General features: G+C 43.5%; 1 protein-coding gene across 3 annotated transcripts in view; it reads right to left on the bottom strand.

The window, feature by feature from the left end:
* MRPL23 (mitochondrial ribosomal protein L23) overlaps nucleotides 1–16,329 on the bottom strand; it is a 78,584-nt gene extending 62,255 nt beyond the window's left edge. The window contains exons 1-5 of one of the 3 annotated variants that reach the window (XM_073347246.1): nucleotides 16,221–16,329; nucleotides 15,089–15,211; nucleotides 11,164–11,246; nucleotides 8,939–9,012; nucleotides 1,314–1,651 (exon numbers count right to left, since the gene is read on the bottom strand). In XM_073347246.1, coding sequence (XP_073203347.1) covers nucleotides 1,487–1,651; nucleotides 8,939–9,012; nucleotides 11,164–11,246; nucleotides 15,089–15,211; nucleotides 16,221–16,240 — 465 coding nt within the window. In that variant the 5' untranslated portion in view covers nucleotides 16,241–16,329 and the 3' untranslated portion in view covers nucleotides 1,314–1,486. Of the gene's footprint in view, nucleotides 1–1,313; nucleotides 1,652–8,938; nucleotides 9,013–11,163; nucleotides 11,247–15,088; nucleotides 15,212–16,029; nucleotides 16,113–16,220 lie in introns of those variants that run through there. The other 2 variants (XM_073347248.1, XM_073347247.1) reach the window with 2 other exon arrangements.
* Between the last annotated feature and the right edge of the window lie 1,301 nt (nucleotides 16,330–17,630).

The raw sequence follows: 17,630 nt of genomic DNA, 5'->3' as shown, positions 1-17,630 counted from the left end.
GAAGAATCTGAACACAGCGGCCCTATACTAGAAGCACTTTGCTGGTATAACAGCTGGCAGACCCTCTTATCATAGATGCAGCTATAGCAGCAAGAAAGTGCTTTGTGCCAGCATAGTTTACACCGGATCTGTGAGCGAAAATAAACTATGTTGGCAAAAGCATTTTATGTCAGTGTAACCACACCTTCCCTAGGGCTTGTGCCAGAATAGCTATCTCATAAAAAAAATCCTCCTCCTATCTGACATTGTTATGCCAGCAGAAGTTTCCAGTGTGCACTTGTCCTAAGAATCAACTACTTATGTCATGTATCAGCATTCAGGGAGAATCATATTCACTAGTTCCTGAAAACCTTTGTGGACTATATAAATGTGTATATAGATGTGTATCCATCTTGTGTAGCCTCCTTCTCCAACATTAAAAGCCCCACAACACCAGAATGTATTAAACATTAAGGTGTACTGAAATTAGATCACAGCTACATCCCCAAGCAGAAAAAGTCACTGGAAGTAACTACAGCATAGTATCCTGTGATCAAAGCATTAGTCTACTTTACAAGGATGGAAACTGGTGCTCTGAAGCCCATGTAACCAATCCACTGGTTAGCTAGAGCAGCCAGTCCATGTTATATTGCCCCATCAGTATAACATCCACCCAGCTCATTCTTTATACAATCTATTCAATGCACACTACAATTAACATTGGACAGTGACATTTCTGATACTGGTACTCAAATGACCTGCAGGAGGCAGTGGGTAAGGAGAGTGGGAGTAGAGGTCTGCTTAGGCCTTTAAATTTAAGCCCGACCTATACCTGAACTGGACCCAAGCCCACCCGACCCGAGCCTGAGAGGGTTTAGTCATTTTCCAACCTAACCCTGAATCTTTCACCCCAAACTTGAATCACTGCTGCCCCTGCCTCCTGCCCATGGGGTTGGCACAGTAGTGGCTGCATGCCCCGTTCCTGCCAGCCACCACTGCACTATGGCGGAGAGAGAGGCACTGCCCCTCATCAGCACACTCTCTCTGCAGCACGTACAGAGTGCAGTGAGATGGCAACAGCCACCAGCAGTGGGGCATAAAGCAGCTGCCACACCAACCTCACAGGCGGGAGAAGGTCATCAGAGACGACCTGACCTGACCCCAAGAGGGTTGGGTTGTTTTCTGACCTGCCTCAAACCTGACCCTTGTAGTTAGGTTCCGTTGATTTAGGTCAAGTTGCAGGGCTCTAAGTGGGAGGGGATGGGTGACACACTCATCCAGCCAACGAGAACTGCCAGTGAGTCTGTATTTATGAGGTCCAGAGCCTTTATAAGAAAGATCTGAAATGCTGTCTTTTTATTTTTATTTCTCTTTTGTGCCGTTTTGTCACAGTTATGCACAGATAGGCTGCTCGAAATAAACCCTATGTCATAGGGAGAGAAAGACGCAGGTTCTGCTGATTAAAATCCATCAGAAAGGCATAAAGAAAGGCAGCTGCCTTGTTCCATCAAAGTCCAAACCAGTCGGTGACTCCTCCTCGCCTGGGGTCAGCTGTCTGCCTCTGTCTCTCGTTCTCCATAAATTGCTTCTGGATGTCTTCAACAGAGCCAGGTTCTGGGGTTTCTTCTTTCTCTGGAAATAAGTTTGGGAACTGAAAGGTTTGTCCCTGACCCTAAAGAGAGAGAACAAATGGTAAGATACACATTCCAACTTCTCTCTGAAGTAGCTGTGATGTACATACTTACAGCTACATCTGAAGACCTCCCCAGAAGCTTCAGCTGGTGAAGAATGCTACTTCCCATCTCCCAAGCCGGACAGGGCCCTACACACACCAACAGCGCATACTCTGCACTGGTTTCCTATTCTCTTCTATGTGCAAATCCAGGTGTTGGCAACTATCTTCAAGGCATGAATGCTCAGGAGATGACTATCTGAGATCCATCTCTTATATTATACCACAGTGCATCAACTAAGAGGTGTTTGTATTAGCTCCTAAGATAAGATCAAGGCTACTGGCAGGGAGCAGTTCTGCCAAAGTCCCAACTTCAGTGAACCATGTAAAGACCATTTATTTTGTTTAGCACTTAGGTAATGGTCTGTGTTTATGGCTGGTTAATTTATAATATAAATGTTATACTTAATATGTCTAGCTATCATGGCAAGAAGTGCTACAGTTCAGTTTCAGCAATAGTCACAATGGGAGGTCGTACAGGATAGTGGATGGCAGGGGTCTCTCACCAGTTGAAACAAAGAATAGAATGTTAAACAACAGTACAGTGGAAAAAAACTGTAATATACCAACAACGTTCATGAGATAAAGTGATTAAACCTATATCAATCATTCCGCCTAACAGACAAGCTGTTGTAGTATATCACCGTCACAGGATCAATGTTTCCCGCTTGGATGGAAAATAAACATCACTTGGCCTCTAGCTTTTATCTAACAGCAGGAAACCATTATTCTGTGATAACGTTCTATCCCATTGACATTATCTCTGTTTCTGAGTATTGTTTGTACCAATCGCAACCTCTTTAAATCAACAATGCAAGCCCTGTCCATTCACTTCAGTATGAAACGCTGCATAATTAAACACACACACACAATAATATGGCAGAGAGAGAGCTGTTATAAAAATAACACTGGGGCTGTTTTAAAACTATTTGACAAATAAATGCACATTTCTCAGGGTTTTTATATGCATTTATTGCCAGTCTATAAACTGAAATTGGTTTTGCAAATTCGAGTGCATTTGTAAAAAGATGGGTAAAGGCCCATCTACACTACAAACACAACCACATCAGAGATCCAGTTACAACACAGCTCTAGATGGGAGCTTAATCACATATCATACCAGGCTGGCATCAAGGCTCAACTCTGCTTCCAGAACACTGTTGTGTTCCCATCTACATTTCATTTTAGAACTGAAAATGTGATGTAACTGGGTCTGAGGAGAACAGTAATCATATCACTTGACACAGCTGTCCTTGTATTATTTTTTTTTATTTAGCCTTATACACTGCATGGCAATTTACAAGTGAGAGCTGATCTAAACCACAAACGTAGACAAGGAAGTTGCAAATTTGCCCCAGTTGAGCTTATCCATGCTTGAACCTACCACAAGTTCAACTAGTGCAATGAGATTCCCGGGTTGTTTCTGTAGCATACACTTCCTGGGGTTCCTAAGAGGCTATCTACACTACAAAAACAAACAGGAGACTGGGTACAGCGCAGCTGTCCTACAACAATTAAAGCACAGCTCCATCTCATAGTATAGAATTGGGTCTCATTAGTACTCCTAAACAGTGCTGAAACCATGGAGTATTGAAGCTCCTTTGCTGTAAGTACCATGAAAGTAGCTACACCATTCCCTTAGAAAATACACAGACTTGACCAGCTGTGAGCACTCTTACAGCCCATGGCTGTCCGAGACTTTAGTAGACTTCAGGCATGTGGCTAAGATCCTATCTACGCTGCACAATATTAATATGCTTTAACAAAAACAAGGGACAAACATGTTGTAACGAAATCCCCTGACACAGACCAGGTCAGCCCTAAAGCCTCATTCACACTGGGGATTAAACCATTTCAGCAGAATTGATCTGAAAACAATTCAAGCCAACATGTAGGCAGGACCTAAGCACGAGTTTTACTGATAATAATGTGGAAAGGAGTGATCTCCTGATGTAGCACAGCCATTTTGGTATGTTTCCAATACCAATATGCTTCCATTATTGGAGAATGAAGGAAAATAGTCCCTGCAGCATGTTAGTGATATCCATTGTGATTCACTAAGCATTACAAAAAGAGAATACAGAGTTATGCACAGAGGCTACAGTGGAACCAGACAAACCTTTCATCCTTTTATCAAAGTGCTCAGAGTTCCCATTTCAAGGCTGGTGAAAGTAAAATATTGAGCAGATTAAGTCTATCTGTATCTGGAGCTTTTTAATAAATAAAATCAGGGTAGATAAGTTGGCTCTTTCCAGCTCTTGTTTTGTAAAGAAATTCTGATTTTGGCTGGCAGCCAGACATGATTTCCAACAGCCAAGACATTACACCCTGCAAGTGAAGGTTTATAAATCCTAACAATACTATGCTGTAATACCACACTGTGAGACTCTAGAGTGATGAAAGCTGCATGAAAAATAGCTATTGTGCATGCTCGGTAGCTAATTTTCAAAAGCCTATTTCTGGACTTTTTCAAAACTTAAAATTTATCAGGAGGCATCAGTTTATGTAAAGGGCAAAGCGTACATTCAGACATATTTAAATTCAGTATACCGAAGGCATTAGGTGTATTGTTTGTAAATAAAATATACAAGTTGATCATTTTTTAAACTAATAGAGTAAACAATTGGCAGCCATATGATAAAAAGATTCATAAGGGAAATCCTGACCCATCAAAAGCAAAATCACCATTGACTTCAATAGGGCCACAACTTCACCTCTAAGTTCCCACGTGATGGAATGCTGACTGTTACAACATGCAACTGGAAGGCATGTTTCTGGCATTCTGTTCCTAGTACTCACAATGGTTTGCTGTGTGACCTTCTGTAAACCACTTAACCACACAGGGCTCCAAACTGCTCCTTTTGTATATTGAAGATAATGCCCAGCTCACAAGGGTGCGGTGAGATTTTGTGTCTAAAAAGTGCTTTGAGATCACTGAATGAAGGGGGCTTTATAAATATATTTTATTGTTGTTGGGATAGTAAAACATGTCGGTGCTAAAAATCTAGGTATTGCAAGGATATGGGTCTTCTCACAGATGTAATTGTTTTCTACAAATTATAAATTTATATGCAAGAGAGGTGCATGGTCCATTGTTTACATAAAAAAAGGAAGAAATTAATTCCCCAAATCTAATCCTTCTGTTTCAGTTTACCCTAGTATAAAATTCATTTACATAATGGCTATTGTAAGGATTAATTCATGAAATGTTGCTAAAACCTTTGAAGATTAAAATGCTATAATAAGTGCTAAGTCTATTTTTAGTTTACATTTCTAGCTCTTCTGGTTAGGAAGATCATTTTCAGGGTGGAAATAAAGGTTGTCTTCAGAGAGAAATATCACACCAAGAGGTACAAATTGCCTCCATTCAGCTTAATGGGCTGCTAAGTGATCATAATTAGGCCTTTAAAGTTAAGTGTTAACATTGTTAACCTTTTCACCACTGAGCCTCATGCCGGAAATATCCAGCTAATAGGCTTGTCCAGCACAAGCTAGTTATACTTGCTCTGACCTTCCATTTATTTCACAAATTTAGAAATGGAAGGGCAGCACAGAAACTGTTCTATAGGAATAATGCAACAAATGTTGAGTTTGCCAACAGCTGAAAGCTCTTTTGATTATTTGGATAATTAAGACGCTTACTACTGTCCTTCAGAATTAGGATAGAGTGATGTTTATAATGTCATCATCTAAAATATGCTGGACTCCTACAGTGTGGGACGTGGGCCAGCAGCAAAGGCAGCTCAGTTTTATAACCTAATATATTTGAATGACTGTCCTTGTGTCTTATAATAATATCTGGTATTAAAATAAAGAGTAGGGCCAAGCAGAATAGGAGACTTAACTTTAAAATCCTTTCTGTAACATAGCAGCATATGGGGAATCTTACTTTCTCCAATATTCCTCAAATACAGTGAGAAACCCTACAAACTGCTGTCATCTTTGGATGGGAGCATTTTTAAAGTGACATGTGAACTGCTAAACACGTACTTGTAAGGCACTGAGGCCAAGATATATGTAGGAATATTTACAAAAAAATTCCCACTGGTGCCATCCCTTGTACAGCTGAACAGGTACTAGCCCAATGTAGACAAGACTGCTCTTCTTTTTACTACCATTTCCATTAGACTTTCTCTAAGCAGGTATAATTAAAATGGAGGTAAAAACAGATCTGGATTTCAGAGCCTTGTCTACACTTCTGCTCCACTTGCTCAGCAGAACTAGTGATAACACTGGTAAGAATATTTTTTTTTAAAGTTTCCCCAATGTTGACATGGCCATAAAGTCTCTGACTGACTTTTTATGGCATCCATACCTTCATCAGAGCTAGCATTTACCAGTTCGTTTTTCATTAAAGCAGAGAAAAAAGCTAAACCACATTTGCAGCAGCTTCTTTGCAAAGATAAATAACTTGGCTTTTATGAAAAATAAAACAGCTTAAAAGGCAGCAGCATTCCATACTAAGGACTATGAATCTGTAACATAAAGCCTTCCCCCCGGAAGGTGGGAAGAGAAGAAACAAGGCTCTAGAGTGACTCGAGACATTTTTGACCACAGCTTTGACGATTTAAGGTCATTTTTAATGGAAGAATAGTAACAACTGGACTGACAATTTATTTGGCAAGTTAGAGCCTGAGGAAAAAGAAAACCATTCCAAATCCCCAAGAAATAGAATTTAAAAGAGACTGAACAGGTATACTGTATATGATTCTTAATAACGTACCGTTCATCTTCAAAACACTTTCAGTACATTAGTATGTGCAGGTGCTATGGAAGCTGTTGTTCTCCGAAGTAGACCAGCATGACTAGTCTCTTTAAAATGAATCTGATTTCATCCAGGTAACCAGAGACTTGCTAGCGAAGGAAGTCACACTAGGAAGAGTAATGCTTCCACCTAGTGGTTGATAAGAAGGCCAACACAAAACACTCCTGACCTCTTCAATTTTCTTAACTCTTACACCATTTTAACTTGAAACCGGACTACAGAAAACACAGCTGGTAAAAATGATGGGGAAGCAAAAAACACTGACTAGTTTGACCTTAGTTGGAGTTATTACAGATGCAGCATGATTCTAATCAAAAAGGGATTTTGAAGTGCTTAGCAGAGGTTTTTCGACACTATGAGTAGAGTTCTATTTTAACCATGGGCTCCATGGGGCCTAATGCAGACAAACCAAGTTTCAGAATTGACAGTGGGGGCATGAACTCTAGTCCACTGCTGTAAAATCAACACTTACACAAAACTGGGAGCAGAGCGAGAGACAGACCAGAATTAGTATTTAAAAAAGAAAAAAGAAAGACACAAAGAGGAGAAATACATGCGGAAGACATGAAAGTAAAGAGTACTGGGGGCCTGGAGGCAGAGCACACACAAAAGAAATAGGAGAGGGCAGGAAGAGCCTGGAAACCTAGAGGTGAGGGGAAACAGAACACACACATGATATCCTGGCTCAAGATTCACTGCATCACTTTGTAGTGCCTCGTGTTAGTACTTTACTTGTACTACCGTAGGAGCGTCCAGGAGCTCTAACTATGCATCTGGGCTCCATTTGTACAGCGCCTAGCACAGTGAAGAGCAAATAAATCATCAAAGCTGTCTCATATCATGGAATAATAAAGTATGGCATTGTTAAACGCTTGCCCCTCACAGATGTGATGTCTGTGATTGCTCCAGGTACAGATGCTTGGCCTGAGGTAAGCACACACAATACTGCTCTGAGTCTGCAATCTATTCCACAACACTGGAGAATTTTGTTTCTAATTACAGTGTAGACATCTTCGGAAGATCTATGCCTGTTTACAATCTGGCTGATCCTTCCTAAAAGCAGAGAATGTGGCTGCCAAGTCTCTCTTAGGGGACTGCATTGGCCAGAAAGTGGAGCCTGGCCAGGAAATGCAAGGAAACCATGCACCCCTAAATCCCCTCCACCCGCAAGGCTCCTTTTAAGTCTTGACTGTGGCTTAGAGACGCTTCCTCACACTGGAAGCCCTGAGAAGCATAGACAATATAGTAACACTGCCTACCCTCTCTCAGAGTAAATCTCCTCTGTATCTCAAACTATGTCTTCACTGAAAATAATAGGTGTGTTTTTACATCAATAGCTATTGCACGTTGTAAAATCCTAGTGGAGACAAGGACCTGGAGTTTTTGCCTCCATGTAAGCTAGCGGGGGGTCAACTCTATACACTCCCCAGGAGGGCTGTTACACAGTTGTACATAACGGAATTTATTTTTATCTTGGTCTTTTTTAAAAAAAATGAATAAATTACATATAAAAACCATTAAAAGAACATTTAAGGTTGCAAAGTCAAGCACCAGAACATTAGGAAATGCCAGATTTATGGTTGACTATGCAACCTTAATTCAGTTTTCTGTGCACATAGATTACGATCCAGTCTTTAATTACATGATCATATACTATTTTTCCCACAAAACACTTGCTTCATTCAATGCACAGGATGGATGCACAAGGGAGTAGGATTACAGTTGTATGGGCAATAGTAATTCTGGCATTTCCTAAGTTTCTAATGCTTGATTTGGCAATTTTAATAATGTTCTTTTAAGGTAGTTTTTGTGAGTGTAAGTTTTAGATCAGAGAGGTTATTCCAGGAAGGGATTTGAACTATAATATGCTTGGGTTGTTAAAAAAACAAAACAAAAAAACTACCACAGTTATACAAAATACTGGGCTCCATCTCCACTGGGACACCAAGATTTTATAACCCAGTTTAGCCACAAAGCATACTTGTTAGACATGACTGAAAGCCCTCCAAGGGCAGTGCCTTAAACTCTTCCAACCATTCCAACATCCAAAGAGTTTTATTAAAATACCCCCACCTTTATTCTTTAACTTAGTAGACATTTCAGCAATCAGCCACATAAATGGTGAACCTTTCAACATGCAGAGTACAGGATCAGCATGAAACTCACTGACACATTGATACTCAATGCTACCGGCCTGGACCTTAGATTCAGGCCTCAAACAAAAAGGGATTTAAAAACTAATGGTTTGTTTGGGTGTTTCTGAACTAAACTCTTTTCATTCAGACAACCTCATCATGAGGTCTCAAGGGTGGCAGAAGTAGCAGGGAATGACACCATTAGTACAAGAAAGGCTGAAGTTGCATAAATATACAGTACAATGGACAATTCACTGAGCATTATTTCTAATTATGCTGATTAACAGACCCTACCCTCACTTCAAACACACATACATGTTTACTCACCAGCTGCACGTACGCAACCTTGTAATCTGGCTTCTTCACTTTCTGGTTCTTGTGGTTCCTTTTGTTGTTTGCACCTGTTCAAGTGAAGAGAAACTCACTTTTACTTTCCCAGAGTCACAGGCTCCCCCAACAGAAAGGTCTGATTTGAGTTTTGATTCATTTGTGAGGAAGAATTCTATCTTACATATTTATACTATTACCATAGAATCTGGGCACATCACAATGATTAAAACATATTTATCCTTTGGTAGGTACTATTATCCCGATTTTAGACTGGGAACCGAGGCGCACTTGCTGAAGGTCACACAGGAAGCCTGTGGTGGAGCAGGAAATTGAACCCAGATCTCCGCTAGTATCCTAGCCACTAGCTCATCTTTCCTCTTTCAACAGCTATGGGGAACCAGTACTCCCAAGGAAGAAAATACTCATTTATTAAGTGGCTACAAGATCAGTGTCCCTGCTCCATGGAGCTCCCCATCTAAAGTAGGCACTCTGTAGCGCTAGTGCACAAGTGCAATTTACTGTTTCTGCTTTTAAAGAAATTACAAAATCCAAAAAGTTTAGCAATTTTTAATTTTCTAAAATATAGTGGCTGTGCTTCATTATAGCTCCCCAACTAATGACACTTTCCCACTGCCTGCTCGTCTATCTTCCACTTCCTCCCAACATACACACACAACCACCATCTCCACCAGCCAGGCTAGGATTTATGGGGAGTTGGGGTGGAGAGGTTGTCAAATTGGGCATGAATATTTTTAGAAGTTGTTTGGAAGTAAATGTGCATAAAGTCAGTATAAAGTTATTTATAAAATAAAAATTTGAAAATACAACATTTGCTCTCCCTTTAATTTACTCTCTACTTTTCTCCCCTACACATACAAATACATATCTATTTTCAGGAATTTTAGAAACATTTCTTCATGTTTTCTCTAGGAATTTTTAACTTCCCTCCTGTCTCTTCCTCCTCAGGTTTCTCATATAAACTTTTTTTTTAAAATGTCCTCCCCACTGCTGGCCTTCACACACACATCCAACCAGTTCCTTTTCTCTAGATGCGAGATGCAGACTAAGAAAAACATCCAGCAACCCAACACAATTTGACCTGTCAGTCAGAACAAGTTACATTTCACTTACTTACTGCTTGAAAATGAAGCTGATGACAGTTAAAAATCCTGCCCCTTACTCTGCATCACTCTTCCAATGCATTCCAGCTATGATTATAAAAGCTCCAGGGAGGGGGCATCAGATGCAAAGGCTTTATGACACCTTTATGTACCCTAATCCAAGGGCTGTTTGGCACCAGGTCAGATCCAGGCATTAATCAGAGCAGACTATTATGGATTTTTGGGTCTAGGGACCAGGACACAACCATGACAATTATAGTGTCTGGTTGTTAGGTAAACTCAACTACTTTCGGCCTTAACTATTTCTTAATACTTTGTTTGTTTTAACTAATTTTATATAAGAATGAAGGTTGGGGTTGGCAGGTGTCTAACTTCAGAGGGGATAGATTTTATGCTCAGCAAAATGAGGATCCAACAGTACAAACCAGACGCATGAAGGTTGTATGCAGGTGCTGTGCAAGCTTTCCCCATCATATAGCTGTAATCGCATCTCACTTTTCACCTGCAAGTTCCTGCTATTCCAGTCCTGGGCTATCCTCAGAAGTCTAACAGAACCTATAGCCAACAGAATCCCTCCTGCTATTTCAATCTTGGGTCCCTACCAAACAGAGGTTGCTGATCTTGCCAAATTGTGTGAAGGTTATGTGATGTGAAATATAATAGTAGAAGGTAAGGACTGAGCAAACAGAGATACTTATTTTACCTTATCCCAAGGAAAGGGGGTCCTCTGGCTCAGGAACAAAAGAAAAGGTCCTGAATTGAACAAATATGAAGACCAAATTCTACTTTCCCTAGAATAGGACAGTCTCCTCTGGGACCAGTTGAAGTTCACAAATAAAGGAGTTTAGGAAAGCCCAGGACTGGATGACCATAAAGACACAGCCGATCTTCAACATTGGAGAGGAAGATCTCTACACCACAGTGATGGGATCTATGCGGTGGCAGGGGGGAGAGAAATTTCACCACACCACCCTCTCAAAATACCTTACTGGAGAATCAACACTTGGGGATTAAAAAACACAGGTGTAGGCTGAAGAGGAGCTTTATTAAAAACAAAAACTTTTTAAACATCCCAAAAAGAAGTTTAGCTTCTGTACTCACCATACTGTATTCTGGTCCTCACAACAGACACTGGCACGTTATATATTTTTTCAAGGTAATTCTTAACATCCACTCTCGTCATCCTGTGCAAAGACGAAATATTTTGGAGAGGAGAGAAGAAAAGTATAAATGTTTAAACTAAATTCAAAACAGAAAAAAAATATGTATAGGCTTATCAATGCTTTAGAGCAAATATATCAACAAGTTCATTCGGCCAAGATAATTTGACTGCCACAAATATACAAACAACATAGTTCACAATGGTGCTATAAGCAACCATAGGCCACAGCAATAATAACTATCTAATCCAATGTAGTCTTAACAGTAAAAAACTCAAACGCCAGTTGTATTCAAAGAGGGTGGATGGGCTCACTCTCTCTACCCCAGTGGACAACTCTTTTGTTATCTTTGTAGAAGTCTCTAATCTCTGTAGGATCCTCTACAAACTTGTAGACTTTGCTGTGTCCAGACAGACTGGTGAACAAAAGGGTTACTGAAAACAAATGGATGAGCAATGTGACACACAGTACCCCATGTAACTGCTTACAATGACTTAAAATCTATCTTTCTATAATTAATAAACTTGTTTTATTGTCTTATCTAAACCAGTGTGCTTTCGTTGAAAGTGGTTGGGGAATCTCCACTCAGGTTCACAAAAGCACAGGCATAATCATTTTCTTTGATAAAATGACAAATTATTGATGAGCTTGCTCTGTGCAGTAGTGTGCTGGACAGTGCAAGATGCACCTTTCTGGGGTGCAAGGCTGGGGAATTTGCAGGTGTCACCCTCTATATAGTTCATGAGTGGCTAATAGAGCGTTCTTGTAACTTTGTTGGGCGTGCCTTTACATGTTAATGGCTGTGTGAGCAGAGCTTGGAGAGGCTGTTTTTCAGTAGCAAAGCAGTGTAAGAAGCACTCTGGGCTGGAGAGTGAAGGGGACACAGTGGTTCTGGTTGCACCCTGTGGGATATCAGAGCAACACCCTGCCTCTAGGAAGGGTCTCATTACAACCAATGCATTCTCCCAAGCCCCTTCCCTTGGACAAATGGAGAGTCTTCTTAACACATGAAAGAGGCGCTAGGGAAAGCTTATGCTTAAGAAGCTACGGCCTCAGAGCCTAGTGTTGTCCCTGATATAAGTTACCTCAACTGTGACACAGTGCCCAAAGCCGACTATATACAACAATCAGCTTCTCTATTCCTTAGGCAGTATTTTACAGTTATTGCTCTCAAAGCCTGTCACTATTATTGTCCATTTGTATAGATTTCCAGTGAAATCTTGTTGCTCCAAAAATGTTTATTTTTAAGTGGGACGCACTGTCAAAAATCATTATATACCTAACAGGTGCTCTTCTATAGCAGCTTTCCTCAAATAAACTTCAAGTGTTTTAAAAGTGTTAAGCCGCACAACACCCCAGTATGGAAGGCAAGGATTAAATCCAAATTATAGTTGTCAAAACTGAGGCAAAAAGAGCTTTAGTGACTTGTCCAGGGTCACAATAAATCAGTGGAAAAGGTGGGACTAGAATCCTAAACACCATAGCATCATAGAATATCAGGGTTGGAAGGGACCCCAGGAGGTCATCTAGTCCAACCCCCTGCTCAAAAGCAGGACCAATCCCCAATTAAATCATCCCAGCCAGGGCTTTGTCAAGCCTGACCTTAAAAACTTCTAAGGAAGGAGATTCCACCACCTCCCTAGGCAACGCATTCCAGTGTTTCACCACCCTCCTAGTGAAGAAGTTTTTCCTAATATCCAACCTAAACCTCCCCCACTGCAACTTCAGACCATTACTCCTTGTCCAGTCCTCTTCTACCACTGAGGATAGTCTAGAACCATCCTCTCTGGAACCACCTCTCAGGTAGTTGAAAGCAGCTATCAAATCCCCCCTCATTCTTCTCTTCTGCAGACTAAACAATCCCAGTTCCCTCAGCCTCTCCTCGTAAGTCATGTGTTCCAGACCCCTAATCATTTTTGTTGCCCTTCGCTGGACTCTTTCCAATTTATCCACATCCTTCTTGTAGTGTGGGGCCCAAAACTGGACACAGTACTCCAGATGAGGCCTCACCAATGTCGAATAGAGGGGGACAATCACGTCCCTCGATCTCCTCACTATGCCCCTACTTATACATCCCAAAATGCCATTGGCCTTCTTGGCAACAAGGGCACACTGTTGACTCATATCCAGCTTCTCGTCCACTGTCACCCCTAGGTCCTTTTCCGCAGAACTGCTGCCTAGACATTCGGTCCCTAGTCTGTAGTTGTACATTGGGTTCTTCCGTCCTAAGTGCAGGACCCTGCACTTATCCTTATTGAACCTCATCAGATTTCTTTTGGCCCAATCCTCCAATTTGTCTAGGTCCCTCTGTATCCTATCCCTGCCCTCCAGCGTATCTACCACTCCTCCCAGTTTAGTACCATCCTCCAGATCATTTATGAAGATATTGAACAAAACCGGCCCCAGGACCGACCCCTGGGGCACTCCACTTGACACCGGCTGCCAACTAGACATGGAGCCATTGATCACTACCCGTTGAGCCCGACAATCTAGCCAACTTTCTACCCACCTTATAGTGCATTCAACCAGACTCCCAACTCTTGTTCTGACCACTAATCAACATTCCTTTCCTACAGAGTGTTTCGGTATATCAAAGTATCAATGGGCAGACAATCAGTATTGTGAAGACAGGGTTATGTAACAAATACAGTTCTGTTCTCCTTGCTGGTCAACAGCTATTGGCACCAAAAAGCTACTGGCTGGCTAGCAACCCACTGAACAAGATCCTGTGACCTTGTGTCAATTAAAGGGATTATGTCTTGAAATCAAAGGAACAGATTCTTTAGGATCCTCTTTATCTGTACAGTCATCCAAGACAGGTTCTGCAGCAGCCTAACAGAGGTCCAAAAGTAGTGGTGCATACAGTGAATCTTTTGAAGTGTGTGTTTTTCTCTAGAGTGAGGGGAAGTAGTTGTGGAAAGACATCAAGTTGGACTCTTAATTTGAAAATATAAAAAAAATTAGGGTATAAAACCTTGGCTTGGCAGACAGAACTATCACTTGCCAAGTGGATTCATATGCAGGACTACACAACCACTATATGTTAAAAGCTTCAGGATCTGCAGCCATGCCACCTTAGGCTGTGATCCTGTCAGATCACATATGCTAAGCAAGGTCAAAGTGAGTTAAATCTTTGCAGGAGAGAACTCCGAGATTACCTACATGGTGGAGAAAACTGTCAATAACTAAACAGGTGTCACTTCTTGCCTCCAAATCAGTACAGAACTATTACCAAGCATGTTGTAAAGAGACACTGTTGTTGGACGTGGCATATTTTGGGTGAGATGTAAAACTCAGCTCCTGAACACTTGTGATAACTAAAGATCTTATGTCCTTTAAATAGGTGCAGGAGTGTTCGCTTAAAGGTCCTACCTAAAATTCCCCTTGAGTTTCAGTTAGATATGGTATTCTACACATTCTGTCTGAAACTGCAATGTAGTGTTGCTATGTTTCACTCCAGAGATGCCTGCATTTGGTGAAACAATTCCAATAACAGTATGCATTTTGGTTGGCAAATGGCTTTTGGATGCTTCACAATGAAAGATGTTATCAATATTGTAGATATTATTTCTAGTTCAAGGAGCATGCTTGCAACAATGCGTGCAACATTCACTGCACATGGCATCCAGGCAATGGACTTATCTGCTCAAACAGTGGGCATGAAGTTTCACAACATGGGAGATTTAACAAATTCTAATTACAACCTAAGTCTACTGTAACTAACAACAACAAAATCTGACCTCAAGCCTAGTTAACTGCATTTCCAGAGATATTGTTCTTCTCATTATTTAGATTGCTATCCCTGAAGGCTTTCAAACTGAGAAGCAGATGACCCTTTCATCTACTGTTTCTCTGCTTGCACTTACTGCATAGAGACACGGAACTGTACAGTGTCTTCTGGCTGTGGCACACCAGGCCTCACCAGCGTCATGAAGAAGTTAGGTCGGAAAATCCGCAGCTGGGGGTTTCCCAGCTGGTACAGGGGGTAGCTAAAGGGGGGGAAAAACATCAAAGTTACTCATAAAACACTCGTGGTATTATAAAAATCTTGGTTTTAATGGTTTTACTCCCCGAGTGAAATCACATACTGTACACACAGCAAAGAACATAAACCTCAGCCACAGCACTATTTTATTTTAAACTGGCTTATTCCTTTGCCAGACAGACATGTTTTTGCACTTTAGTTTAAAAAAAACAAACAGGCAGCAGCATGTATAAAGAATAAATCATGCGCTTGGCGGCAACCCTTAACCAGCACCATATGAGGATATTTCTAAAGCCCAGACACACGGCTTTAAACGAGTGTCAGGATTCAACTCTTCTCTACCATCCAAAGCAGTACACAGCATCGTTTGGGAGAGGTCCTTGCAACAGGGGAAGGGACCAAACCTGCGAGCCAGAAGCTCGTAGGCCGCTTAGGAAGGAGACAGCAAAAGGGAAGGGACGGCAGGCGGGAATCGCAGAAGGAGGCAGCGTTAGTGGGGCAGCACCAGCCTGAGGGAAGAAGGGGGGGGGAAACGAGGGGAGGGAAGGACACAAAAATACGGAGAGCTCCAGGGAGAAATCCAGGGAACAAGACCGAAGTGCCCCTGAGAGGAGGGAACTGAGCCGCTGTTGCTGGGGGAGGGGGGGTCCAGGGCTTGGACTAACCCCCCCCCTTCCCCTCCCGCGGCGGTAGCCAGACACGGGTAGGGCCCGCCCTGCGGGGCTCCGGCGCTGCCCTGGAGGCGCGGGGGCTCGGCCTGGGGGGGGGGGGGGAGCTGTGCGAAATCTGGGCGGGGAGGCGGCTCGGGGGCGGCACGGTTACCCCCAGAGCGGAGGCGGCCTCCCTACCCCGCCGACACGGCCTAGCCGGGAGGGGAGCCGCGAGGCGCCAGGGGCCGGGCTCGCGGCGAGCGCGCGCGGTGGGAGGGGGGGCGGGTGATGCCCTGACGCGGCAGGCTCGGGACCCTTCGCGCGTGGGTGAACGGGCGGAGGGGGGCGGGGCCGGCTACTCACAGAACCTTTCCGCTGGCCATGGCCCCGCCGCGCGCGCGCGCAGCGTTCCCCTCCCCCCTGCGGCCCCCAGCGGCCGCGCCCAGTGTCCGTCCGGGCCGCTGCGGCGAGCGGGGCCCGGCGCAGGAGAGTCTCCCCGGCCGGCTCACTGCAGGCGGAGGCGGCGCTATCGCCCCCTGCAGCCCGGGAGGCCTCGCGGCACGCGAGCGTTCCGCGCCAGGGGCGCCCGTCGGGCTGGGCTGGGCTGGGGAAGGGGGCGCGTGGCCCAAGCCAGCCCCAGGGACGTAGGCGAGGTGGGATCCCACAGGGGTGCCTGGCCCCCAGCCACAGCAGGGCTTTTCAACCCCTGTTCCTGGGTGGCAGCCCCCAGCCTTCAAAAAACATCAGCCGTCAGCCCTACCCCCAAACCTCGCGAGGTTGCCTTAAAAATCGCCTTGGCTCCCTGGTTTCTGAGCCTATGGACTACACTGAGCCGGGGGGGGGGGGTCCTTGCCGCTTTGCTGTGCAACCGCCAGGGCCTGAGACGCCTACTTTTAATTTAAATGGACGTTGAGATTCTCCTGGTTCCAGGAGCTGGGGCTTGAAGAAAAACACCTGCTTTAGGTCCAGCCTTACAGGCATTTCATAGAATCATAGAATATCAGGGTTGGAAGGGACCCCAGAAGGTCATCTAGTCCAACCCCCTGCTCGAAGCAGGACCAATTCCCAGTTAAATCATCCCAGCCAGGGCTTTGTCAAGCCTGACCTTAAAAACCTCTAAGGAAGGAGATTCTACCACCTCCCTAGGTAACGCATTCCAGTGTTTCACCACCCTCTTAGTGAAAAAGTTTTTCCTAATATCCAATCTAAACCTCCCCCACTGCAACTTGAGACCATTACTCCTCGTTCTGTCATCTGCTACCATTGAGAACAGTCTAGAGCCATCCTCTTTGGAACCCCCTTTCAGGTAGTTGAAAGCAGCTATCAAATCCCCCCTCATTCTTCTCTTCTGCAGGCTAAACAATCCCAGCTCCCTCAGCCTCTCCTCATAACTCATGTGTTCCAGTCCCCTAATCATTTTTGTTGCCCTTCGCTGGACTCTCTCCAATTTATCCACATCCTTCTTGAAGTGTGGGGCCCAAAACTGGACACAGTACTCCAGATGAGGCCTCACCAATGTCGAATAGAGGGGAACGATCACGTCCCTCGATCTGCTCGCTATGCCCCTACTTATACATCCCAAAATGCCATTGGCCTTCTTGGCAACAAGGGCACACTGCTGACTCATATCCAGCTTCTCGTCCACTGTCACCCCTAGGTCCTTTTCTGCAGAACTGCTGCCTAGCCATTCGGTCCCTAGTCTGTAGCTGTGCATTGGGTTCTTCCGTCCTAAGTGCAGGACCCTGCACTTATCCTTATTGAACCTCATCAGAT

This window comes from Lepidochelys kempii, chromosome 6, assembly GCF_965140265.1.
Source record: "Lepidochelys kempii isolate rLepKem1 chromosome 6, rLepKem1.hap2, whole genome shotgun sequence".
In the NCBI taxonomy this organism is placed as follows: Eukaryota; Metazoa; Chordata; order Testudines; family Cheloniidae; genus Lepidochelys; species Lepidochelys kempii.
This window is presented reverse-complemented; position numbering and strand designations above follow the sequence as displayed.